This window comes from Hippocampus comes, unplaced genomic scaffold (assembly GCF_001891065.2).
Source record: "Hippocampus comes isolate QL1 unplaced genomic scaffold, H_comes_QL1_v1.1 scaffold29, whole genome shotgun sequence".
Lineage (NCBI taxonomy): Eukaryota > Metazoa > Chordata > Actinopteri > Syngnathiformes > Syngnathidae > Hippocampus > Hippocampus comes.
Window position 1 is genome coordinate 850,377 of NW_017805820.1, and position 26,776 is coordinate 877,152.

Consider the following 26,776-nt stretch of genomic DNA (forward strand, 5'->3'; position numbering starts at 1 on the left):
GGGGTGACGAGTCAGGACAAGGCTAATAAAATGAGAAAGACAGAAACATCTAAAACCGGTTTCATGGTTGGCTTGATCCTCTGCCCTTGACAATCGTGTAATTTAACTGTAAATACAATTGTACACGTATTGATAGGTTAATACTTCTGCAGTCGAGAGCTATTTTATTTTTAAGCTGTTTAAATTGCATTTTTAGTGTTCCTACCATTTTAGAAATACTGTAGCGCCATTTTTCTAAACAATACACAGTGTTTCACGGCGTGACAATTGTGTGGTCGGTCTTATTCAACTGCACTACTTAAACTCGCGTGTACTCCCTGTGCCTGCTGTAGGATGTTTTGGTTTGTACTGAGAATAAGAAGTGGGTCACATGCTTGAATTATCCATTTACAGGCTTGAATGCATCAGTGCCAAGAATTTGCACTTGGTGGTGGACTACAGCAAAGCAGACACAGTGACCTTTTAGGCGGATGGAGGTTGGAGCAGTGTGCAGCGACATGCAGAAGACTCGACGAGGTGACGATGCATCCGGAAAAACACGCCCCTCATCCTGCTCCAGTCTTAAGGCAAGTACTGTATTTGTTTCAGAATGAGATGGAAAGTATATTATTTTGCAGAGTACAATTTAATGCTCATTCATTTTGTTTTTTTTTTTTTTTTGTTTGACTTGATAATACCTAATATCCAACCATCCATCCATTTTCTGATCCGCTTATCCTCACAAGGGTGCTGGAGCCTATCCCAGCTGTCTTCAGGCAGTTGGCAGGGACACCCTGAACCGGTTGCCAACCAATCGCGGGGCTCACACTCACACCTCGGGACAATTTGGAGTGTTCGAATCAGCCTGCCATGAATGTTTTTGGAATGTGGGAGGAATCCGCAGTACCCGGAGAAAACCCACGCAGGCATGGGGAGAACATGCAAACTCTACACAGGGAGGCCGGAGCCGACATTGAACCAGTTGACCACCGAGCCACCCATATACCATTGTTAAAATTGAGATTTTTTATTTTTTTTGGTCACCATGTTCCTGCAAACTTTCCTTGATTATGGAAACATCAGGGGTGGGCAATTTACAACATTTTTCCATTCTGTCATTCATCAGAGTACCCGATCGTCATCGTCATTTTTTTTTCAAGCCCAACCAAATTGTAATTGTCAGTTGGTCAGTCCATCAGGTTATTTTAACCGCGCTTCCGTCAGTAAATTTCATCAGTCCGCCAGTCCGTCTATCGTCAGTTTGTCCCCATCCCAACCTCCCCACCCCAAATAAAAACAACCAAAAAAAAAAAAATCCACATGATAGTCCAGTAGACGAAACAAGAGTATGGCCTTTACCTTGTTTTCTGTTGAACACCTATTGAAAAGCACATTGAATTCCCATTTGAGGATAGTATTCATCATGAAACATAAGCTTCTTTAGAGGCGTAACAGTAGAGCTGGCATTTCTTGGACTGTGCCTTTTAAACGGAACACTCTTGAATCAAGCTAGTTGTTCATCTTTTCATACATATCTGTTTACATTAAATGAAGAAATAGTACAAGCACTATTGTTATTTCATTTTATAATTTTTTTTACTGTGCCACAAGTATATAGCAGTTTGACACTTGGAAAGATATTTTCTGTGTTACACATCTTGATTATCCGTCTATCTGATTTTGCTTCGTCGTCCTCCCCAAAGCAAGAGCAGAAGAAACAAGGCAGAACACAGCATGAATGGGATGTTATGATTCCACCACCTCAGGCTTTTCCGTCTCACGCTTGCCTTTTCCCTCTACGTCAAACAACTTTGGAAAAAAATAAGATGAAAGTCTTCTTTTAAAGTTAGTGCGACTTTAAATAAGATCAAACCCTCTCGTTGCTCCCCTTTCCCTTTCCCCCCCAGATGAAAGTGAGGTGAGACAATGGTGTTCAAGCAGGTTGTCATAATACAGACTGAGTCCCTGGACGGACTATTTCTTTTCAGAATTGTTTTGTTTAGGGTGGGGCATGACACAGTTTAGGGTGGGGCATGACACAGTCTCCTGCAACTCACATCCTATCTTTTTGTTTCCCGCTTTTTGTTGATTGTTCCAGTACGACTATAGATTGGGTGACATCGTCCCGAAACAAAAGTCTGATGATTTTATGTCATATACAATAACTTTCTTGAGAATGCAACACATGCGCACAAAAGCTCAAACATTAATGCTGTCTTCGGGCAATAGCCTGAACCGGTTGCGAGCCAATCGGGGAGAACATGCAAACTCCACACAGGGAGGCCGAAACCGGAATCGAACCCTACACCTCTGCACTGTGAGGTCGACGCAGACCACCGGGCCACCTCAAGATTGACATGTAATTGTGAAATTAAGCGCACTTGCGATGCTCATGAGAAAAATGGAGGGATGGATGGATGACATAATTTCAAAGGATTAGGAATTCTCATGATGAATTGCAACTCGACTCGGCAATCAGAAAGGAGTTGCTATGCGAAAGCTTCACTATATTTTGAACACATCTGAACACTGTCATCGTAGGTATTCACTTAATGTACTGGTAAGTAAAGGCTCTGTTTTATGTCAATGCAAAGGCCTTTTACGTGTATCGAATTTGTCCTTATAGTCTACATTTCCTTTCTCCTCACAGATGTTTCTGGTGGCTCTGTCCTTTGCCTATTTTGCAAAGGCTCTGTCGGGGAGCTACATGAAGAGCACCATAACTCAGCTGGAGAGACGCTTTGACATTCCCAGTTACCTAATAGGCATCATTGACGGAAGCTTTGAGATAGGTGTGTAGTTCTGCTTGCCGTCACTTTTATGTTGATGTTGTTTAGTAGCCTGTGTCGCAGGTGTGTCATTCACTCACCCCACACGTTTATTTATTCAAGAAAGGTATGTGTGTGTGTGTGTGTGTGTGTGTGTGTGTGTGTATATATATATATGTTTTTTTTCCTCTCTCTATACTCTCCCTATACTGATATTTTAGAATATAACTTTTTCATGGGTGAAAGCAAGACTGATGTGCACTGGAACACCGAAACCGGAAGGCAAACATTAGGAGCAAACATGAAGCAAAGGACAGATCTTCCAGGAAACATGTTTGTTCACATTATTTTCACCCGACTTGTTCTGTTGATGGTTGAAGCTGGTGCTTTTGAAAGCACAGAATCAGACTGGTTGTTGGATCAGCTTCGGTTTTTCGATGGGAATGGATAATTTTCAGCGATGGTATAATTTTTCCTTTTAGGGAAAATCGTCGTAAACCTGTCACAGAATACTTGACTGAAATTATTTACTGAGAGAGGACAAGAGTGCCTCCCAGAAACATTCAACCTTTTGAACTTTTATTTAATTTTTGGCTCCGCAAGAAGTGTTTTGATGGCAGTACTGCAAGCCTGAAAATTAATGATGACTTGCAGTGCAAGGTTTCTGGGTCGGTTGCATTAACCTGCTTGGGTCACCTCGACAGTATCATATTGGTTATGGGTAATGCATCGGGTGCTGCATTTGAAGTTGGCTGAAAGAAATGATTTTAAAAGATGATTTGGAATCATCAGAAACGTCAATTTTATTTATTTATATTTTTTTCCAATTTTCCACAGCCAATAAAGCAAATGTTTTGAAACCTTTCCATACTAAAATTGCGGCCATCTCAAAAACCTTTGTCCACTGTACTTTACTGTCGGACATGTGTAAACAGAACTTAACCACGCAAAAGTACATCGGGTGCTGCATTTGAAGTTGGCTGAAAAAGATGATTTTAAAAGATGATTTGGAATCATCAGAAACTTCAATTTTATATATTTATAATTTTTTTCCAATTTTCCACAGCCAATAAAGCAAATGTTTTGACACCTTTCCATCCTATAATTGCGGCCATCTCAGAAACCTTTGTCAACTGTACTTTACTGTCGGACATGTGTAAACAGAACTTAACCACGCAAAAGTGATCGCATGATAAAACTAAAATAATATGTGTATACTGTATTGAACCGGTTGTGTAGTATCAGTGCTGGCAGCGTCGGTTCAGTTCCTACTCAGTGACGGTGTAAATGTGAGTGTCAACGCATCTCTATTTATGCCCTGTGAATAAGGTGTCCACCTTTCCATCCTATAATTGCGGCCATCTCAGAAACCTTTGTCAACTGTACTTTACTGCCGGACATGTGTAAACAGAACTTAACCACGCAAAAGTGATCGCATGATAAAACTAAAATAATATGTGTATACTGTATTGAACCGGTTGTGTAGTATCAGTGCTGGCAGCGTCGGTTCAGTTCCTACTCAGTGACGGTGTAAATGTGAGTGTCAACGCATCTCTATTTATGCCCTGTGAATAAGGTGTCGTCTGCGTTGATCTTGAATTCAATTCACTGCGTCTCTGAAGTAGTTATGTAGTAAGTTATATTTCTCTCAGATAAAGATATGCTGTTGGAGTAAACCATTTTGGATGTACTGTATTCACACCAGAAGAGTCCTTTGGTCCGCTTTTTATGACAAAACTAAAATAATATGTGTATACTGTATTGAACAGGTTGTGTAGTATCGGTGCTGGCAGCGTCGGTTCAGTTCTTACTCAGTGACGGTGTGAATGTGAGTGTGAACGCATCTCTATTTATGCCCTGTGAATAAGGTGTCGTCTGCGTTGATCTTGAATTCAACTCACTGCGTCTCTGAAGTAGTTATGTAGTAAGTTACATTTCTCTCAGATAAAGATATGCTATTGGAGTAAACCATTTTGAATGTATTCACACCAGAAGAGTCCTTTGGTCCGCTTTTTGTCATGAGTGTGGTCAAAGGACAAATGAACCCTCGTCAGGCAAGGTGCCACTGTAATTTGGTACATTCTTTGCAAAGCTGAGAAGGTGACTGATCTGGAGCATCCTTCAGCTGGATTCCATTCATGTCGTCGTAGTTAATGCTTCTCCTGTCGATAAATGTTCACATGTGGTCAAGGCAACCAGTTACATCTATAGCATTGTTGCTAGGGGAACACAGACAAGTCAGGCAACATGAATGAATACAAAGAGGAAAGGACGGTTCTTCTGTTAAGAACGGAGCACAGTGGGAGAGCATTATAGAGGAAAACAGAATTGGTTTATGCATCCATCCGTTTTCCATACAGTGGACCACCACACAGTATCTACAGTTTGATATTCACATATTCATCCTTTTTTTTTTTTTTTTTTTTTTTTAACCTATCCTCCATAACTCACGGTGGTAAATTGTGCCTTTTCCTAACATGGGCAAATGAAGCAGTGGCATTTCCAACCAGCACTGGCCGCTCCATTGGAGCGTCTGCACCATCGATTTAACTCCTGCGCTTTGCTGCGTCGTCAATTGTTCATTGTTTCAAACCAGACTGCACTGCTGCAGTAACTTTAACTGTTATCCTCACAATTGGTGACATGGACATATTCGTAGTGTACATTGTGGGCTTAGCTGTAAGACGTTTACCAAGGCAACATGAATGAATACAAAGAGGAAAGGATGGTACTTCTGTTAAAAACGGAGCACAGTGGGAGAGGAAAACAGAATTGGTTTATGCATCCATCCGTTTTCCATACAGTGGACCACCACACAGTATCTACAGTTTGACATTCACATATTCATCCATTTTTTTTTTTTTTAACCTAACCTCCATAACTCACGGTGGTAAATTGTGCCTTTTCCTAACATGGGCAAATGAAGCAGTGGCATTTCCAACCAGCACTGGCCGCTCCATTGGAGCGTCTGCACCATCGATTTAACTCCTGCGCTTTGCTGCGTCGTCAATTGTTCATTGTTTCAAACCAGACTGCACTGCTGCAGTAACTTTAACTGTTATCCTCACAATTGGTGACATGGACATATTCGTAGTGTACATTGTGGGCTTAGCTGTAAGACGTTTACCTCTCTCCCGCATCAAGATGAAATGTGTCTTTGCGCAATATGGCTATTTTTTTTTAAATTCTTTTTACATATTTTTAAAATTAATTTTTGGAAAAAAAAAAAAAAACGTGAAACACTGAAGTCCAAAAACCTGACGCTCGACATGGCGAGGGATCACCGTAATTGCTCTCTGTAATAAGATTGATGTCATTATTTCAAGCGCCTGCACCATTGATTTAACTCCTGTGCTTTGCTGCGTCGTCAATTGTTCACTGTTTCAAACCAGACTGCACTGCTGCGGTAACTTTAACTGTTATCCTCACAATTGGTGACGTGGACATATTCGTAGTGTACATTGTGGGCTTAGCTGTAAGACGTTTACCTCTCTCCCGCATGAAGATGAAACGTGTCTTTGCGCAATATGTCTGTATTTTTTTTTTTTAATTTTACATATTTTTAAAATTAATTTTTGAAAAAAAAAAAAAACGTGAAACACTGAAGTCCAAAAACCTGACGCTCGACGTGGCGAGGGATCACCGTAATTACTCTCTGTAATAAGATTGATGTCATTATTTCAATGCAAGTAATTTTTGCTTTCCGGCTGTACAAAGGTAGCTGACCCATTTATTTGGATACAACAATTTGGGTATCCAATAAAATCTCTAATATTTTGTTTCTTCCGACAGGTAACCTGTTAGTTATCGCCTTTGTCAGTTACTTTGGTGCCAAGCTCCATCGGCCAAAGATCATTGCAATGGGTTGTGTATTGATGTCTATTGGTACCTTCATCATCGCCCTACCTCACTTCATCATTGGACAGTGAGTAAAGAACTACTTTGATGTCTCGTAAACATCGTGGAAATCAGTCACTTGGTTCTTCCTCAAATTTCATTCTAACCTTTGTTGTTACAGTTATGAATTTGAATCAGCGGCTCAGTGGGTTGTGAACTCAAGCCATACCTCGTCCCCATGTTCACCGGGCTCAACAGCTGACCTCAACCTAGATAGTCAATTACCTGAAGTGCCAGTGACAGGTATCTATCTACTCAGATCAGCACACTCAGCTGCACAAACAGGTACCATAATGTAATCATTTTTTCCAGATTGTGAAGGAGACACCAACCTGTCCATGTGGATCTATGTGCTACTGGGAAATGTCCTCCGTGGGATTGGAGAGACCCCTGTTCAACCCCTTGGAATCTCCTACATTGATGACTTTGCTAGTGAGGAGAATGCCGCGTTGTATGTGGGTAAGAAAAACAATTTCAATAAGGCCCCATTAACAACACTAACATTTCATCAATTTAATTGGGAACTGATGGATGTGGATGGTCTTTGCATGTGATCCATCTTCGCCTATGATATTTGTCTGTTAATTTGAGTGTGTTTTGGGCATTCTAGGCTGCGTACAGACCATCTCTGTGGTGGGGCCTGTCTTCGGCTACCTGTTAGGCTCCTTATGTGCCAAAATTTATGTGGACATTGGATTTGTAAAAATGGGTAAGTTTGTTTATTTTGACATTTCTTGGTTAGAGAGAATGATCACGCTTATGTATTATTAATATTAAACCTTTCACAGCATCTCAATGTGATTCATGAAAAGTGAGTTTTTGGAAACACTGTTTTTCTGGCACTTTCCGAGATTATAACTAAAGGCGCCCCTTCATAAAACATAGGCATGATGTTATCAAGACAATAGCTGGTGCAGCACATGTCGTTGAGTGGGAGTCACAACAGATGTTTGGCAAGAGCATCACTTGTTGAAGAACCAGAGCTGCTTTCAATCAAATAGAGTGCTGCAGAGGGAGTGGAAGTGAGAATATGGGCTATGTTATAGCAAAAACAAGACTGCAGAGTACAGACCTTAGTCCATAGTAATATAAATGTCGGTCTTTCCATGAAATTCGAATTGGGTATACCATTCATAATCTTCCTTGTCATAGAAGTAAGAGAACATGACTTTCTGCCAGTTTTCCCTCACTTTGTTGGTGACTTGCTTAAGATAAAGGTCATGAAGAAACAAAACAGTGCAAAGTTTGAATTTTACCAGAATCCAACTGTAAATCTATGGGGGGGAAAAAAGTTGCATTATTACAAGAACAATTGTCTTTTTTTATGACAAGAATAAAATCTTGACATGAAAAATGTTTTTTTTTATTTACAAGAATAAAATGTGAATATTAATATTAAAATCTGTCATTTTACATGCAGGAAGTAATAATTTTATGAGAATTTTTTTAAATTAATTTTACAGGAGAACATTCCCCCTCTCCCCATACTTGTTTTTTTTAATGAATATAAGGTTGGCAGTTGAATACATTAATTCACAGAATATGACACAGAATATGATACATTTGTGTACATGCCACGAACATACGAACATCAAACACGATGACTATGTGTCACTCTGTTTACCCCAACACAGAAACCATCACAATCACCCCAGCAGATTCCCGTTGGGTTGGAGCCTGGTGGTTGGGCTACCTCATAGCTGGTGTCATCACCTTAATTTCTGCCATTCCATTCTGGTTTCTACCACGTTCGCTGCCGGCTCCGGGCTCACACACTCCAGAAAAGCCGGAGCAGGCAAGTTTTATTCAAGACTCTACCCCCGTGAAGCACAAGTATCCAGTGGAAGAGCACACCAGTTTCATAGAGATGGCTAAAGGTGAGAAAAGCTAAGACTATCATATCTATCTACACTCTATATCATTCGTAGGTGTAATCGCGAGCGTGGATGGTTGTTTGTCTACGTATGCCCTCAAAGTCATCTGGTGTGAGTCATAATGCGGCTCTATTCATGTCTTTTCACAGACTTTATTCCAACCCTGCGCACCCTGTTGGCCCACCCTGTTTACCTGATCTACTTGTGTGTGACAATCATCCAGCTCAACTCGCTTATTGGCATGGTCACCTACAAACCCAAGTACATCGAACAGCACTTTAGGCAATCCGCCTCAAAGGCTAACTTTCTAATGGGTATGAATGATTTGTGTAAAACAGTCTGAAAGATTAATGAAGCATCGTATAAGAGCACAACTTAAAAAATTCTGCCTGGCCTTTTTACCAAACAATATGCATAGGTTCAATGTCTCTCTTTCATTCGGCCTCGATTATGAATGTGATTCCATTTGTGTTCATCATTCTGTGTTTTGTTCACAACTCTTAGGTGTGATTAATATCCCAGCGGTTGCACTTGGGATTTTTTCTGGTGGCCTCCTAATGAAGAAGTTGAGGCTGAACATCATGGGAGCAGCAAAGTTTGCCTTTGTTACTTCTTTCCTTGGTTATGTCCTTTCATTGTTCTTTTTTGCGATGAGCTGCGACAACGCCAGGATAGCCGGAGTGACGCTTCCATACAACGGGTGAGTTGCTGCACAATTGTTTACATTAACTATGAGCTGAGTACAGAGGAACCTCTTTGGTTGAATACAATCCATTCTGGGATGCTGAACGGCCGTTGATTTGTTTGCATTTTAAACAATTTTTTTTTCTCAACAAAATGATGGATCTAAAGAGAATGTGTAAAATGTAAATGCCAAATATGTCTGACCAATATTTATTTTCATATTTACAATGAATCAATCATTTAGATCCATCCATCCATTTTCCGATCCGATTTATCCTCACAAGGTTCGCAGGGGGTGCTGGAGCCTATCCCAGTTGTCTTTGGGCAGTAGGTGGGCCGCCCCAATTATTTCGATGAATCAGAAAAATATAAAAATGAATAAATACTGTCGTTGCTATACTTTGCCCTCTCCTTGACTAGTCTTGCATCAAATCTCAAAGTGTACAACTTTTGAAGATTTCTGGTACTGATGGGAAATTGAAGCTTCATGAAGCAATTTTTACTTCTTTGATTGAAAGATAAAGGCTAGTGCAATAGAAATTGATTACATTTCCACTGCATTTGGAAACCAAGAGCGGCATTGAGAGGAGTTACAAATGAAGTGGTTCATGAAGCTTCATGTGTTCCTCACTAGTTTCTGGTACTGTCCATATCACAACCAGTATTTAGTCGCATATTCTCTTCTTCTGTCTCTTCCAGCATGGAGGGCATCTCTTATGACAAACACTCTGTTTTCACCACCTGCAACTCCAATTGTTTTTGTTCAGCAAATAACTGGGACCCAGTCTGTGGACGGAATGGCATCACATATGTTTCTCCCTGTCTTGCTGGCTGCACCATCTCCACCGGCTCAGGGAAAAACACAGTAAGTGCAACTGTAAAAAGTCTAATGTTAGACAACTCCAAGGAGATGTGTTGCACTAGCAAGACAATTTGAGTTTTCCATAGTAATTGCAGTTTAACCCTTATCATCCTTGGGGTCAATTTGATCCCATTCAGTGTTTCTCATTAAAAAAAAAAAAAAAAAACAATAGTTGACTTTTTTTTTTTGCTCCTTATTTCATGATTTTTCCTGATTTTATGGGGGCAACGGACTAAGCATAAATTGATCCTGATATTTTTTTCAATATTCTGAACACACATTGCATGCACTGCTGATCCTCAGGGGTCAATCTGATGCAGAAAATCTGCATGTTCTCTCACTTAGAAATGTCATCTGGAAAAAGGTTTACTGTCCATGAGGTTTTGGAACAGCTTTTTGTGAAAGTGATATAGAGGAGAATGTGTCCGAGACAGAGGATTGTTCTGAGGAAAACCCTGATTTTTGAGGCATTCTCATCTGATGAATGAGAGTTTTGACCCTCGTGTTATCTTCTAACCACCATCAGACACGATCCGTTCCAAAAATGGAAAGATAAGATCACAACAATCCAGGAACTCACATGACTGTCAATGAGCGCTGATTTGTATTTCGTGGATGCTCTCCCCATTTCGACAATAGATGCCAAGCAAACTTTGCCAATATGGCATCAAATTATGGAGCTTTTACGGAGCAGCTGGGTAATGTACTGGTGAAGGGAGAGGGACAGTGCCTAACAAGAGCATCAGCAGTTGCTTGCAGCGAGTATGAGGGACATACTAACAGAGACAACCACCCAAACTCCTCCTATGGAGGTACATAAACATGAGAGGAAAGGGCGGGGTCAGTTATGACAGAATGCCTACCACTGTTAAGGTTGAGATGTGGTAACTAGAATTTTATGAGGTGGGGCGCTATTTTTTTCACTATCTTCACCCCAAACTCTCTGTCAGAAAAAAAACTTTTATGGACAATCTAACGCTATGTCTGAGAATCTACACTCATGTTCAGTTGATGGGTGCGTCCGTTTCTAATTATTCACGCGTGTGCACATTTGTCCAGGTCTTCTCGAACTGTAGCTGTATCGGTGAGGCCGGTAATTTGACAGCCAATACAGGTCAGTGCCCCGATAAGGAAGACTGCGACAGGATGTTCCCATTCTTCTTGGCTCTCTCCGTCCTTACTTCCTTCATCATCTCTCTGGGAGGAACGCCGGGCTACATGCTTCTCATCAGGTCAGCCTTGCACCAAAGCTCTTCATAAAGCTTTTCTTTCTCCACATCTTTTGATCAGAGAGGTTTTGAGATTAGTGAGTGAACCGAATTGTGGTGCTGTATTACTTGGAGACGTCTCCATACATATGGCGTGATGCTGCTTTGGATTCTACATGATTAAATGCTTTGCACTGTATGCTCAGGCATAATTTGTGTGTGACTCCAGCGACTTTTGCTTGATCTAGCACAAAACATGATGCCACAATTCAATGAGTTATTTATCATTTGGGTGGAATTTGCTCTTTCTGCTGATTTTTGGGGGGTCTTTGTAGCTGGAAATCCCATTAGACCATCTGCCAACTTTTTCTGATAAAGCCTCTTTCCAATCACATGATCTCTATCAAATGTTGAAAGACCAGTTTCTGCTCCTCACAAATTAGATCAGACTGTTGTGATGCTGGTGTCAGTGCGCAAACAAAACAGCTGTTGTTTAATTTCATTGTCATTCCCAACGTTGGGCGAATGGTTAGCACTACCGCTTCACAGTTCGGAGGTCGTGGGTTTGAATCCAGGCTCCGCTCTTCCTCTCTGGAGTTTGCATATTCTCCCTACGTGTGTTTTCTCTGGGTACTTGGGTACTCATCCCGCACTCCAAAAACCTGCATGGTATTTGATAAATGACGAGATTGTCCGTAGGTGTATATGTGAATTTGAGTGGTTGTTTATATTTTGCCCTGCGATTGACTGACGACTAATTCAAGATAATTTAGCGATGACGGATGCGACGGACTGAAAATGACAGTTTTGGTTGAGCTTGAAAAAAATGATGATGATAATGATGATGACGATGACAGACGGGTGCTGACAAACTACGAATGACACACTGGAAAAATTTATTAACGCACCCATTTCCACTAAAATCAATGAATTTACTTTTGAAGATTGACTCTGTTATCACCGATACACTACAAATACCTTGCTAGCACAATTGCAGTCTTAGGTCTCTTCAAGTTTCAGCATAAAGCGTGGATAAATGTCATGACCTTGATGCAGCACTTTCTCGGGAAACAGGCTAATAAGATTTTCCCCGATTGCTTAGTTTGGTTATGAGGCAGACGTTAGGAACCGTCCTCTGTGTCCCAGATTGCGATAACAAATTACAATGGCTGCTGTGTTGTCGAGATCATTTGTAAAAACTGATTATCTGAACTGTCTGCACTGACCTCATTCTAAGAAAAGTGTGCTAGCACACAGCCTGAAGTTGGAGAAATAAAAAAAAGGTTATATTGCATAAACAGGGATTCGCACAGTATTGTGGCTTGACCGCCAGCCAGCTCATGATTATGTCCCTATTTACAGACTTCGCATACCAACACACTTAGACTTTAGCAAATAGACTATTTAGACCCATTTTCCTCGCGGGCCACATTTTAGTGACCATTTCCGTCGGAGGGCCATTATGACTGAAATCGTATAAAGAAGTTAAGAATAACAGTTTATTGAACTATTGTTTAAGTTACTGTAATGGGGTGTTTGGAAACAAGAACATGTTGACAATATCTCTCTTATTTATTACAGATGAGAATTTGAAATTTTGGTCCACATTTTAGCAAGCCTCATGAAGCCTTCTGGCAACTGTGGAGTCCAAAAGTTTATCTGAGTGGAAATCTGTTGGCTGCGATGATCAAACCTCATTTAGGAGTCGCCTAACTTGAGGAACATCTGCAGTCCCTTCTGAGAATCAAATAGAAGTTGCCAAGTATCCTGGGCACAAGAAACATCCACGGCAGGAAATTCAATTGTACAATTTAGATGCAATTAATTGGCCAAAAATACTTATTTTAAGTTGATTTATTTTAGAATACTGTATTATTATATACTGTGTTTTTAGGTTAAAAAAAACAAACAAAAAAAAAAACATTTAGTTTTGTCCAATAAGTGGTGAATCCTTTTGGCCTGTGAACAAAAGGGTGTTTTGAGTTTTGGCTCCCGATGCGATTGAGCTTGACTACCCCCGATTAGAGACTCTTGTGACTGGAATGTGGGAGGAAGATGAAGACACCCCACAAATGTCAGAATAACAATATGGAGCCATGTAAATCACCAGTTTACCATGCTGCTCTGGATGGAGTCATTCTGTAAAATGTACCAGACCGGAGCTGGGGCACCCCTGATCTACAGTATTCACAAACAAAGCAAGTAGTACCGAACCTACACTTTTCTTTACGTTTGACCGGAACATTTTGAGGTCAAAATTCCAAGGGGAATTTCAGATTCTCAAATGCAAAAAAAAAAGAAAATACCCCTCCCCCCAACAAAAAAATGTAAATGTGTATATTTTATATATATATATATATATATATTCTTCCTTAAATGTTAATCTTTCAATGCACTTTTTGTTGCTGATTCTTTCAAACACATTTCACCAAATGACTCTTAAAAAAAAAAAAAAAAACATTCCAAATCTCTTTCTCATAGGTGCATCAAACCCCAGCTGAAATCTTTTGCCTTGGGATTCCATGCTCTAGCAACACATACGCTTGGTAAGGTCTTTCAAAATGTATCCACAAGTAATACTGTTGTCAACCATGAGATCATGTACCGTTTGCCTGAGGGCTGAAATAATGTCCTTGTACAGCTGGAATCCCAGCCCCCATTTACTTTGGAGCAATCATTGACACCACATGTCTGAAATGGGGTCGGAAACGCTGCGGTGGAAGAGGAGCTTGTCGACTCTACAACACGACAAAGTACAGGTAAATCTCTATTCAGCGTAAAGCAATACGTGCTGTATAAGGTATGTACCCTCCACGGTGTTTTCAATTCTTTCCATAGGATAGCTTACCTGGGTCTCACTCTAAGCCTGCGGACGATCTCATTTCTCATTTGCATTCCGGGCTTCATCCTGCTCAGCAGGCAGCTGAAGGAGGAGGAGCACGCCGCCCTTCGTGGATCTCAAGCCAATGGCGGAACAGAGCTGGAAGCGCTTAGAAAGGAAGAACTTGGACTCTCAAATTCCGAGAAATTGCAAAGAACCTCAGAAAACGGCACAGACCGCGAGACACGACTGTGATTGACCCCCCCAAGCACCACCAACCTCCTTTTCATCACACATAAATGAACAAACTTATCTACACACACACACACACACACACACACACACACACACACACACACACACACACATTTGCAGTGACTATTTAAAGCATAAATTCTATACTGACTCTTTCACGTGCGTTGAGGATTTGAGAGAGGTTTGATATACTGTGGTTGAATATCCCACTGAAATATATTTGTTTTTTCTAAAATAAATAAATATCACTCTGTGTATGAAGGAATAATAATGCAACACTAAAAGTACAACAGGACAGAGGAAAAAAAAAACCTGTACCATCAGCAAAATCAAGCTGCAAAGTCAGAGAATAAACTCATCTTTTTAAAAAAAAAAAAAAAGGAAAGTTGGAACATTATGAGGATCAAGTTGTAAGTGTAATTTGAACAAGTGAATGTCACATTTCCCACATATGCGGTGGACCCCCGCTACTCACGAGCGATAATGTGCCAGCCCGCAAATAAGAAAATGTGAAAATAATTGAGGCTCATTAAAATTGCATTTAAAAAATAAAATTACATATATCTTCTTGAATAATAAGTAATATACCGTCAAGCGTTTTCCTCAAAAAACAGGTTGGGAAAAATAATGTTTGAACATGTTTGGTAGTTCTTTTTTTTTAACCTGTACACTTTGCCAAGAAGTCATGCTGGACAGGGGACCTGAATATCTTACAGCACTGGAACTGTTTTGCTGTGCAACGTTCGAGTTTTGATATCCTCCCTTCTTTGCAGTTTGTGTGGTATGGACATGTAACATGTATGTTTTGGGGAAACGCTGCTGGACAGTACAAGGTTTGAAACGGGGCGGAGAAAGGACAACTGAGCAAAATAAAGCCATTGTTTCAGCCAAGGATTTGGCTACAAGAAACCATCATCACAATGGGCCCCACCACTTCAACACCGCAAATTCAAAATCCAATGTTCTCAGGCCTTCGAATCGTCCTCACTTTTCTCCCCCATACGGCACCCTTGATTTTGGAGTTGAAACGTATCCGTTTGTGGATTGGGAAGCCATTGCCAGACCCTGTGAGCAAAGGAGGACCCGATACTAAACCTTTTCGGCCTTGCGAAGGCTACTGGTGTGTAGTAGCAGTTACAGCCGTTTAAAAGAATTTGAGTGTGGGGACAGTCCGGGAGGACAAAAGGATCACAAAGATTGTTATATGAAAAAAATCAGAGAAAAACAACAGCGACTGAATCCAACAGACCTACGGTATACACTGGTAACTGCCAACTGGTGAGCACAAGGTTCAGAGGACACCACCAATAGTATGCCCAGCCCTGGACCCCGTACAATAAGTGCATGTAACTGAAATTTGGGCGGCATTAGAGGAGAGCAGCGAGAGTACAAGGAACATCGCCGCTGCCTTGACCGCCACTCTAACACCCTGAATGTTTTGTGCCAGAAAGTGCCTTGCGGGGGGTTACGGACAGTACTGCATCGGGAGGTTGTGTGCTAAGTGTCTGGATTGTCATATCAGTGTCCAGTCTCCTCCAAGGAAGACTGCTGCCCCAACACCAGCACAAGGTCAGAAAAACAGAGGGACCCACCCTCCAGATTTATTGGGACTCTTGGCCTTTCCAGCATTTTCACTTTGACTCCCATCAAAATGGACATTTTAGCAACGCTAATAACAACCATCAGGGATCCGATTATTTATCTATTTTGAATGCAAAGACAGAACGTGAAAACACCACACAGTAAGGACAGAGCTGATATTTGAACCCTTAACCTCAGAATCAGAAGGCAATCACTGAAGTGCCCAAAGTGGATCCATAATGCCAATTCCAGACCCAACTTGTGACTCACACCGCACTGCTCTAGCCCTACTAAGACAAGATTGAACAGAATGCTGGCATACTAACTGGACCGTAATGCTTAGCAACAGTTCTAGGCAGCGCTTTGCTTCGCTAATAGGCACTCCAATTGGCATTTGCGGTCACCATGGCGATCGCTTACTGCCCCGCTTGCCCTGTGCTGTATGGGAGTTTCCATGCGATAAGCTGCGCCAAACATTGCCCTCGGCTTTCCAGCGATGGTTCTACTGTGACGCAAATACTGTAGTTCATTTATATTGCTGATATGTTTTTAGCTCTACCTCAACATCGTTGGACTTTACACCAGTGGCTTTGTTTTGTGACAATTGGGGCTGGGGGGTTGTGTGCGTGCGTGTGCAGAAACTGATGCCAAAACCCAACAGACATGATGTTCTCAGGTGTTCACGAGATTTTTTTCTGGAGCGGGACATCCTCCTGATACACTGAGCAATTGTACATTCAGAATATGTATGTATGTATAATGCCCTCATAAATGTCGAGAATATTGTTTGGAAGACTTTGTCTCGATGGACGATATGCGCTGTTTAACCAAATGGGAGTTTCAAATGTATTGTGACTACTGTCTTTTGAATTGGGCCGTGTCAGGCACAAGTATTATGTACAGACTAACAGTGGCGATGAGGCTTTCCAGAAGGAAGTTATCCATCATGTAACTTACATCACAAAAAAAAAAATCAGAATGTATTTAAATGTTCAGGATTACTTTTGTAAAATTGAATACATTTCAATATAACTTTTAATAACCAATCCTAAAAATGTGTTGGGCTGCTTTTGTATAAGAGGCCACCTTGCAAAACAAACAGCAACAAAAAAAAACCCATACAAAAAAATTAAAATCATCAAAAACATTCTGCAACTTCCCGACAGACATGTTGATTTACAATACTTGACTAGCAAAATGAACAAGGTATGCAGAAAGCCCATTCCCCATAGACGAAGTGAAACATTGGTGAATTTGGGTGTCAACATTCAACGTCCCGTGTGGCAAAACCCGTACACTGTACCATAACATACCACAAAAACATTCCATAACACATTTTTTTCATTTCACATCTTCAATTTAAGACAAGGATGGCCATGGGGGAATTTGCTTGACGTTGGAAATTGTTACCACTATGCTTCACCATGTAAAATTAAAGTTAATGAGAACATAACGATTTCTCAGTGCACATCCGAATAAATGTAAACGTATGAAAACAGCAACTTTTCACGAGTGATGGAGGTCAGGAAGAAGGGAATGATCCATTCAGAGATTGAGAAACAATTTCCGAGAAAGACTCAGCTGAAGGCATGCTGAATGGGCCTTTTTTTCCCTCTTGGAAAAGCATGCCAATATCGCTCCAGAGAAGTTCCCAACTAAAAAGAGAGAGCATTGACTCCAGCAGCAATCGTCTTAGTCGCAGTGCCAGAAAGAAAAAGGAAAGTGGGCGTGAAACTCCCCTTGAAGATAGTCAGGCGACAGGAGACCCAAAAAGATTCGCTTTGGGGAGGAAAAAGTGCGCCATTAAAAAGGTTGTGTGTACTTCAGGTGGTCAGTGGAGTGCTTGTTCCACAGGCTAGTCTTCTTTTTTGTTCACAGGACTTTGAACATTCTGGAAGTCAAAAAGGAGTACAGGGGACAAAGTTACTTTGTCGTTGTTGGTTCATATTTGACCTGAGGCATCTGTCGAGCTGTTTTTAGGAAAAAGCATCACCTGAAGCTCCTGATGTTCTTGAAGCAGTCTGTCGTACTCCCTAGCGAGACCGTCTGTCTGTTTCTTCAATCCATCCGCATCGCACTCAGACTTCTTCAGCGCTGCATTTGAAACACATGAACCACACATCAGAGATTAAAACCAAACAGCGGAGCAAATAGCTTTGTCACGGTTCAACAAACATCTCAAATGGGGGTGGGGGGTTGTGAAGCAAAGTATTGTTTGTTTGACCACTGTGGCGCATGGCAGTTTGTGCAACCAGCACACGCCCTAACATGCTTGAGGGAACAGATGTCAGTGAAAATGGCCTCAAATGTTTTGTTTACTTTTCCAGAGAACACAAGAACAATTTTTGGATGCTTTTATGCATCCATCCATTTTCTAATCCGCTTCTCCTCACAAGGGTCGCAGGCGCGCTGGAGCCTATGCCAGATGTCTTCGGAGAGCAAGCGGGGGGGGGGGGCACACCCTGATCTGGCTGTCGGCCAATCGCAGGGCACACAGACAAACAACCATTCACGCTCACAATCACACCAAGGGACAATTTAAGAGTGTTCCATTAACCTGCCATGCATTTTTTTGGAATGTGGGAGGAAACCGAAGTACCCCGAGAAAACCCACGCAGGCACGGGGAGAACATGCAAACTCCACACAGGAAATCCAGGGCCGGCCGGAATCAACGTGTGCACTGTGAGGCGTATGTGCTAACCATTAAACAATAGTGCCGCCTCTAAATTTTTATGATTCCCGTAATTTCGTTCCTTATGCTCATTGAACTCAAGTCAAGATACTTCATTTAATTCTCAATGACTCCTTACACAGCTGCGCACCGCTACGCAAACAAACTTCCGCATTCTCTGTCAGGCGGCCGGCTCCTCCCTCTCGTGTGTACGCTCCAACCACAAATAGCTGATGACTATTGAGAATGAGGTCCGACTCGGGACAGTTTCATTGGTCCACTGTGGCATGTTTGCTAATCAGATGTGACAATCTATTGATGGCTTGAAGCTCATCAGTCAGAAAAAACAAATAATCAAAACTTGGTGTTGAGTGTACTCATTTCACGTGGAGTGCTGTCACACTCACCATCTTCTGACGTCTTCAGTTCGTCTTTCAATTTCTCCACCTCTTTCCTCAAGAGCTCCATGCCCTCCGCTGTTGCTTTATCTCCCGCCCCCTCCATCAGCGTCTGGAATGATTTTTTTTTTTTTCACAAAGTTACAACAGCTCTGTGGTGTTGAATTATTCATCCAAAATGAATGCAATGTAATTTAAAAGAGCCTGCGTGGCGACAAGGCTGGTGGGGTTGGTCTGAGGTCGAGTGGAAGTGCACCATTTATCTAGGGGTGTGCATCTCTCCAGTTTAAAATAAATAAATAAATAAAAAATAAAACACTGAATACATATATCAATACATGAGGTGTGATATAATTCAATGATCGTTCATTTTGAAGCGCCACGATTCGTTTTTGGTTCAATTCAGTGAGATACTACGCAACATCTCAACACACGCGGCGTGAAACGGCGAAAATAAACAGCCAGTGGGTGAACGTTAAAGGTAGTTCTCACAGGAAGCTAACGTGAAGCTAGCGTCATAAAAAAATTCGAAGAAAGAACAAATCATCAGCAACATCAAACCAATTTATGACTTTAGATCAGTTTTTGACCGGTTCACTCGATATTGAGACTGGTTCATTTGTGTGTATCGCTACACTTACATCCTTTAAATCAAAATTCATTTTGCGATTCCAATCTGTTTTCCTACCAACCCCATCTATCTATCTATCGAGGGTACCTTCTTCAGCAGCTCGTTGTCTTCCAAGTACTTTTGGGCAGTTTTGTTTGCATTTTCAGCCTGCGCCTGCAGGGCAGTGGTGGTCCCAGACACTGAAGCCAGTTGGTTAATCAAGGTAACCACTCGCTTCATAACCCTTTTTACAAAGTAAACAAATAAAAGGTTTAAACTGATTGGTCTATGTATGTTTTTCTGTAAGAGTGAAGCAAAGACTCACAGCCAGAGGAAGACGGCGAAGCCAGATATGTAAAGGTTCCGCTGTGCCCGGAAAAGCTTCATATGCATGTGGTCATGCATGTTGGGCAGCAGCTTGGCATCTGTGCCGAGATTTTTAACCGAGTACTTTCTCACCTCGCGTACTGCATCTACAGAAGGAGAAACAGACCATGCTGTCACGCCATCATCTTTCATAAGATTCAAATGATCAAAAACACATTTTGGGAAATTTCAGATTTGTGATTCATCAGTGGGATGAACTCCAAAAAAAGCGTGATTAGCTTTCCCTTGTGATGCCATCAACGACGGGTACCAGTAAAAATAAAGCAAAAAATATAACTATAACAATAATAATAATAATAGCGAGACACGGTAGTAGGCTGGTTAGCACGTCCGCTTCACAGTGCAGAGGTGCAGGGTTCGATTCCGGCCCTGGCCTCCCTGCGTGGAGTTTGCATGTTCTCCCCACGCCTATGTGGGTTTTCTCCGGGTACTCCGGTTTCCTCCCACATTCCAAAAACATGCCTGGCAGGTTAATGGAACACTCTAAATTGTCATTAGGTGTGATTGCGAGCACGGATGATTGTTCGCCTATGTGTGCCCTGCGATTGGCTGGCAACCAGTTCAGGGTGTGTCCAGCCTCCTGCCCGAAGACAGACGGGACCGCCTCCAGCACACCCCATGACCCTTGTGAGGAAAAGCGGATCAGAAAATGGATGGATGGATAATAATAATAATAATGATGACGATAGTAGAACCGGAAACATCGTTAATCCCCCCCCCAAAATTGATGGTTAATCAGCACATTATAACTGATTGTGCGCAATTCAGTGTGCAGCTATTTATTTATTTCAATAATTCCTAGACAACTATGATTGCACTTACCAAGGAAAAGGACAATAAGTATGATAATCATTGTAAGGAAGACTTTGTTTGAAAAGTGGGCAACCGGGCTCCAGATCCTCAAATTGAAAATGCTCTGCCACCTGAAACACACACACACACACACACACACACACACACACACACACACACACACACACACACACACACACACACACACACAATTTATCATGCATTGATCCCAGAAATGACGTGATGATGGAGTGCAGTGATGCGATGTCAAGTGGCTGTGTGACGAAAAAATGTTGTGAGGTTAGTTCATGAAACCTGAGAAAGTTGTGTGGTAGTGATGTGCCAAATGAAAACAGGCTTCGGAGCAAAAGTGGGCGTGCCAAATGAAGCCTGGATTTAGAGTGTGTGTCATTGAGAAGAAATTCACATAACCGATGACATACGAGGCCTCTGTTTGTTCGGATAATGTCGCTGGCGCATTCAACATATCCTTCTCTCCTAACACTCGAGACCTTGTACATTTTGGCAGGTGTTATCGTATGGAGTGAACTTCATGTTACCTTGCGAGTTCAGGAGTCACTCTGTGTGTAACAAAAGAATACATAAAAGTTCTTGTGTATGGTTAGCAGTTGTGTTTATTTTTTATTGCGGCCAGTACATGTGTAGTCATTATATCGTTGTATGTACTTGTTGCATGAGAGTATACACTTATGCTCTTTCACTCACAGTGTCATGGGCTTGATGCCTGAACAGATTTTGACAGTTTTAAATTCTGATATTTATTTATAAACATATTATTAAGACATACTTGCACTACGCACCAACTGCTAAAACTGCAATGTGGTCAAATTGTCACTGTTTAGCCTCCAATCTTATTTCATTCTGTGTACTGTAGATGTAATCCTGTTTTTGACCACATGATGGCGCCATAACACCATGAAACTTTGAACCATGAGCAGATCAATTGGTTGGAATGCTTCAAGATTAATTCTGCCATCACGAGGTGTGCAGGTTTGAGGTGTCAACAGTTGACACTTTGTGGTCGATCTCGAGAGGTTGGCTGCGTGAAAAGTAATTCCAAAAAGTTGAGCACCCCTGTTTTGGGGATAACTTTTAGACACATTTCAGAGATGGTGACTTCATCAAAAGGGGCTTTAAAATTGGCCCAACAAGTGTCATGTGCGCTCTCCTTTTCCGTGTGTGTGTTTTAACGATGTAGTTGCTTATAAAACAATGTATATCACCGCTTAGCTGAGATGAAGGGCAGGCAGAGGATGCAAAGGATGCCTATCTCCATATAGAGGAAGAGGGCCACAGCGGTCCATTGCAGCGTCATCTTTCGGAGGTTAGGTCAACTTGAAAAAAAAAATGCAAAAGGGCAAGATTAGCGCACACTGGTTTTACAACCTCCGTCATCTTTGCGACAGGTCCAATGAAAGGCGTGGTCCATCTTCATCAGGAGAGTTCTCTACCAGTCTGTCAACAGGTCATGCATGACTCAAGACTGAGTTTGCATTACAGTACATTACGCGGCGCCACGCCGTCACAAACAACAATAGACGTAAAATACTCCTCATAAAAGGAACGGCTGCGACTACACGAGAAAATTATTCGCACTTGCTTACATTTCCCACTGCACGGCAAATTTAAAGTGACCGCCAGCCAAACTTCTAACCTGCGTTATTTAAAACCATAAGACTGCGTTTCATACAGGCTGCACTGGAAGAATATGCCTTGTTGACTTACCAGGAAAGCGCACAATCGACGTCTCAACGGACTTTCCAACTTTTGACTAAAACAATACTGGGAGCACAAAGTTGTATCAGTCGATCTGTTTGCCACACACACTTCCTGCTTCATGCAACCGCCTCTATGCTTCCGGTAGGAAGTAGGAAGCGTGCCTTCCGCTGCTTCCTTTTAGATTAAAATGACATGTAGTCATGAGGTACGTATTGTGGCAAAAATAGTGGTAGTTGGGGCACAAAAATGTCAAATTTGACAAAGTACTCTTTGCTGTGAACGAAATAACTATAATCCCTGAAGGGTGCATTGAGTGCTCCTAAAGTGCTTTTATTGTGAAAGAAACTGACTTCCGTCAGTTCTGGTCCAGTCAAATATCATTTAAAAGTTTTTGTTGTTTTTAAATGCACTAATGCATTAATCCTGTAAATGTGTAAACAAGTCGATTGAATCCTCACAACTAAGTATTAAATCATATGTAATTAGTTTAATATGATAGCACAGCAGAGAACAAAACAAGTGTCATGACATCAACACAGGGGTCAATCTGTAGCTTTATTCACAGTGTTACAACTGACCACAAATTAGCAGGATGAGTGGTTAACACACGTGCCTCACAGTCAAGAGGTCCAAAACCATGCATGCATCTAATGCTACGCTACGTTTACAATATGTTCCTCTTTGTTCCGTTATTGAAGCTTGTTTTATCCCCTCAAATTGGTTGGTCAAAATGCGTACTTGTTTACTTTTTTTTTTTAATAACTTCTTAGTTGAAGTACTGAAAATAATTAAAATACTACTAAAAAAATGAACTGACCGGTTATTTATTAATAATTAAATTGTAAGTAAAACTAAAATGGGCATATATTGTATTAAAATTCACAGATTTTCATAACATACAAACAGTAAAATTAGCATTTTTACATTTTTCACTGATTAAATAATTGGCTAATCAATCCATCCACTTTAGTATGAACACTTGTCGTAGTTGGCTTGACTTTTTGACAGTGTACACTCAATAAATGGTTACCCAAGGCAGAAAAATGACTTGAGCATTTTTTTTTAGTCTGAGGTACTCGAATTACTCGGGTTTCAGCCCTACTTTACAGTGAAACAGTATTCATGTATGAAAGATGCTATGCAAGTAAAGTTTAATTTGACACGCGAGTGTGAATATTTCTTTGCCTATATGTGACAGACAATTGGCTGGTGACCACGTCAGGGTGTCCTTTGCCCTGAAGTCAGCAGTGATGGGCTCCAGCTCACCTCTGACCCGAGTGACACAAATGCAATCGAAGATGGACGGATGCTCATGTGACCAAATCATACACTGAACCATATGTACTCTGTAGGTAGTCAATTACAGCTGATGTACTACATAAAGAATTGAATACTTTTCTTTCAGGCTGGGAGCTAACCCTTTCAAGCATGTAGATGAGATGATTGTGGAAGCACGTAAATGGAGTGCCCTGCTGAACAGAGATGTCCACCCAGTCCCATATACACTCCAAAGGTGTATCTTCATGCCCCGCAAACAACGCCGGGTTAGCGAGCAATCCTCGCGCTACCATCACACCTAAAACAAATCGCCAGGAAATTAATTTCAAATTGATATTTTTACCAAAGCAATTAAAAAAAAAAAAAAAAAAAAACTCACCATCTACACCGGTGAGCTGGTGAATAGACTCCACATCGCGTGGGTACTTGATGTCCCCGTTGGCAATGACCGGAATGGACACGCTGTCTTTGATTGTCTTTATGGCGTCGTAGTGGACTGGCTGGTGGCGCTCCTCCGACGTACGACCGTGCACGGTTATCCACGCCACACCTGCTGACTCAGCCTTCTGGCACAGATCAACTGTCTTCCTCAGGTCATTGTGAATTCTACAGATTAAATTGAATTATTATCTTCTTTTTTTAAATTCAGGTCTGAATAGCTTTCTCGTTTACCTTATTTTAATGGATGTTGTATAGTTTGGATTGTCCACTTGGTTCCTGACGTGTCTGACCATGTCTTTAACCAGTTCAGGCTTGTTGATAAGGCACGCACCATATCCCGCAGACATGGCCCATCTGAAGACAAGATATTTCATACAACTCAAAGAGGTTGCTGCTGCCATACTTAAGCAGGCTTAATAAATATATTGATTCTGATAAATACTGAGACCAAAAGAGTGGAAAAAGTATTGTAAAGCTGGATTTACACTGCATGGTTCAAGTGACACTTGCTCCCAAGTGGGACAATTGGGACATACATCGTGGCAGCGAAAATACACCCCCGCCCTCCCCGTATGGAACCAAATATCATCAACTTGGGATCAGGGCCCTTCCAAATACGGATACAAATCTGATGCGTATAGGATACGTGCCAGTGTGACTGCCCAGTCAATGTAAACTTGATGTCTTACGCCAGTGGGTGATGAATGCACACCCAACGTTTGCCCAAACAACACAAACAAACTCATTACAAAAGTACAGATCATTAATAAAATCCTTGTTTCAGGTCTCTGGGATTAACCTGCAAAAAATAGCTCTTCAAAATGAGAAAGTTGCTGCTCAATTTAAGTCACTGATTTTAACAAAACTGCTCTGCTTATTTCGAGCCTACCACTCGCCATTAATTTATGATATATCCATCCATCCATTTTCTAATCCGCTTATCCTCACAAGGCACCCCTGATCATTCTCAAGATTTTCCTTTATAAATCACTGGTTGTTCGGATCTGCAGTTTCAGTGAAGCAGTTTTTTTTTCCAAGATGGCACCCGAATAGGCTTTTTTTGTTGTTGTTGCAGGATTATTATCAGGCTCCTATGGCGCTTGCTGATGAGCTGATAATTTGGATGGGGTGTTTTGCAACAGGGAAAGATGGAAAACATGCAGGACACCGGCCCTCGAGGACTGGACTTTGACACCTGTTACTTGATTATTACAATAGTTGTCGATTAATTTGATTATCAATTAGTTGTTAAGTATTTATGACATCTCTAATCTGTTGCAGACCTACTGTGTAAATGCAATATAAGAATGCAATGCAAGGAGATAGACATGCACCTCTGGGGGCATCCACAGTTGAGATCAACTCCATCTGAGAAAGGTGCAACTGCACACGTTGCATCAACCAGAGTCTGGGCGTCGTGGGCAGCAAACTGCACAATTAGGGGTCTGTCACCTAGGTAAAAAGGAACAGTAAAACATTTTTTTTAACATCAAACAGCTCTCAATCGATTAGCAGCACTCAACATTGCCTGAATTACTCCTACTCACACTCATTAGTAGTGAATTCACTGTCTCTGGCTTTGATGGATCGCACAAAGTCAGATGCAACTATCATTGGAGTGAAGCAGATGTCACAGTTGTACTTCCTTACCAATGACCTGAAAGCCAGTCTGTGGAGAAATTATAGCAGAGGGCTAATGATTCACAGAGGAGCCCTACAACACTATGTGCGGGTTTCAAGGTAAGAGCTACAAACCTGCTGACGCTCGCACAAATGCATTAATTTTTATTAATTGCATTACGTTGGTTGTAGAATGCAGTGGTGCACAACAGCATCAATAAGTAAACGCACAGAGACAAAATAAATGACAACTTACTTCGAATAACGAACCATCGGCGCACAGATCTTTACCACGTTTCCTTCTTCAAACATGCCCACGACGTTGTTGCGGTGAGTGGTCTTCATTCTTCCAAGGCGTAGCGTTAGCACTTAGCATAAACAGCTAACACCGCTCAGTGCCCATTCGTCGGCACTCGCTTCCGAAGCACCGTGTCACTTTGCCTTTAACTGCCTCAAATCAAATACAAGCACATTTTTGACAACACGTCACTGTGTTGGTAAATCTAGAGGTGCGAGCAAAGTTTTAGCTTCGAACACGTAAAACAAGACACTTTCATCTTCCATGCCGAATCTTGTGGGCGTGGCTTTGGAAAAATGACGCCATCAAACTAAAAGTACAGTATGTTTCAAATTAATAATTATATAACAACTGCCTGCCGCTCTCATTCGTTCAAGACCGGGTGGAAATATTTCTTATTAAAAGAAAAAAATGTGGTTTTAAATTAAATAAAAATTTTCAACATTTCAACAAGCTTTTATAGATGTTCCCTTTATATGGACGTTGGTTTTCCTCCAAATTGAAATCATTGCACTCCTTGGTCACTACGAGGCGCTCAAACACTACAGAAAAAAAAAGCCCTTTAAACTCTTCAATCCAAAATAACTTCATGTGTATGATTGCGCAATTGT

At 41.4% G+C, this 26,776-nt stretch overlaps 3 protein-coding genes across 3 annotated transcripts in view; 1 reads left to right on the forward strand and 2 right to left on the reverse strand.

Moving 5' to 3' along the window:
• slco1c1 (solute carrier organic anion transporter family, member 1C1) overlaps positions 1-14,419 on the forward strand; it is an 18,401-nt gene extending 3,982 nt beyond the window's left edge. The window contains exons 2-15 of the mRNA XM_019885940.1: positions 394-566; positions 2,630-2,771; positions 6,540-6,672; positions 6,766-6,887; positions 6,957-7,103; positions 7,255-7,353; positions 8,279-8,521; positions 8,668-8,832; positions 9,023-9,218; positions 9,902-10,067; positions 11,124-11,296; positions 13,754-13,818; positions 13,914-14,031; positions 14,111-14,419. Of these exons, the coding sequence (XP_019741499.1) occupies positions 471-566; positions 2,630-2,771; positions 6,540-6,672; positions 6,766-6,887; positions 6,957-7,103; positions 7,255-7,353; positions 8,279-8,521; positions 8,668-8,832; positions 9,023-9,218; positions 9,902-10,067; positions 11,124-11,296; positions 13,754-13,818; positions 13,914-14,031; positions 14,111-14,348 (2,103 nt within the window). The 5' untranslated portion in view covers positions 394-470 and the 3' untranslated portion in view covers positions 14,349-14,419. The remainder of the gene's footprint in view (positions 1-393; positions 567-2,629; positions 2,772-6,539; positions 6,673-6,765; positions 6,888-6,956; positions 7,104-7,254; positions 7,354-8,278; positions 8,522-8,667; positions 8,833-9,022; positions 9,219-9,901; positions 10,068-11,123; positions 11,297-13,753; positions 13,819-13,913; positions 14,032-14,110) is intronic.
• A 2,184-nt stretch (positions 14,420-16,603) lies between these two features.
• bcap29 (B cell receptor associated protein 29) lies at positions 16,604-22,668 on the reverse strand. Its single transcript, XM_019885942.1, has 8 exons — positions 22,535-22,668; positions 22,033-22,143; positions 20,819-20,919; positions 19,935-20,082; positions 19,718-19,853; positions 19,009-19,111; positions 17,923-18,023; positions 16,604-17,820 (listed from the first exon to the last, which is right to left on the reverse strand). The coding sequence occupies exons 2-8, from the start codon at positions 22,122-22,124 to the stop codon at positions 17,785-17,787; spliced, it is 717 nt and encodes a 238-aa protein (XP_019741501.1). The 5' UTR covers positions 22,125-22,143; positions 22,535-22,668; the 3' UTR covers positions 16,604-17,784.
• Positions 22,669-23,064: 396 nt separating this feature from the next.
• Positions 23,065-26,465, reverse strand: dus4l (dihydrouridine synthase 4-like (S. cerevisiae)). The gene is made up of 6 exons (XM_019885941.1): positions 26,124-26,465; positions 25,795-25,916; positions 25,582-25,699; positions 24,479-24,601; positions 24,186-24,412; positions 23,065-24,104 (listed from the first exon to the last, which is right to left on the reverse strand). The coding sequence occupies exons 1-6, from the start codon at positions 26,210-26,212 to the stop codon at positions 23,839-23,841; spliced, it is 945 nt and encodes a 314-aa protein (XP_019741500.1). The 5' UTR covers positions 26,213-26,465; the 3' UTR covers positions 23,065-23,838.
• Positions 26,466-26,776: the final 311 nt, after the last annotated feature.

Bases quoted from the DNA above. Each gene is read 5' to 3' on its own strand.
- bcap29 (XM_019885942.1), bottom strand. From the start codon at position 22,124: ATGACGCTGCAATGGACCGCTGTGGCCCTCTTCCTCTATATGGAGATA. The intron at 20,083-20,818 runs GTAAGTGCAATC...CTCCTTCTGTAG, and splicing joins ACTTATTGTCCTTTTCCTTG to ATGCAGTACGCGAGGTGAGA. The intron at 18,024-19,008 runs GTGAGTGTGACA...TTTCAAATGCAG, and splicing joins ACTGAAGACGTCAGAAGATG to CGCTGAAGAAGTCTGAGTGC.
- dus4l (XM_019885941.1), bottom strand. From the start codon at position 26,212: ATGAAGACCACTCACCGCAACAACGTCGTGGGCATGTTTGAAGAAGGA. The intron at 25,700-25,794 runs GTGAGTAGGAGT...CTTTTTACCTAG, and splicing joins TGAATTCACTACTAATGAGT to GTGACAGACCCCTAATTGTG. The intron at 24,413-24,478 runs GTAAACGAGAAA...TTTAATCTGTAG, and splicing joins ACAACATCCATTAAAATAAG to AATTCACAATGACCTGAGGA.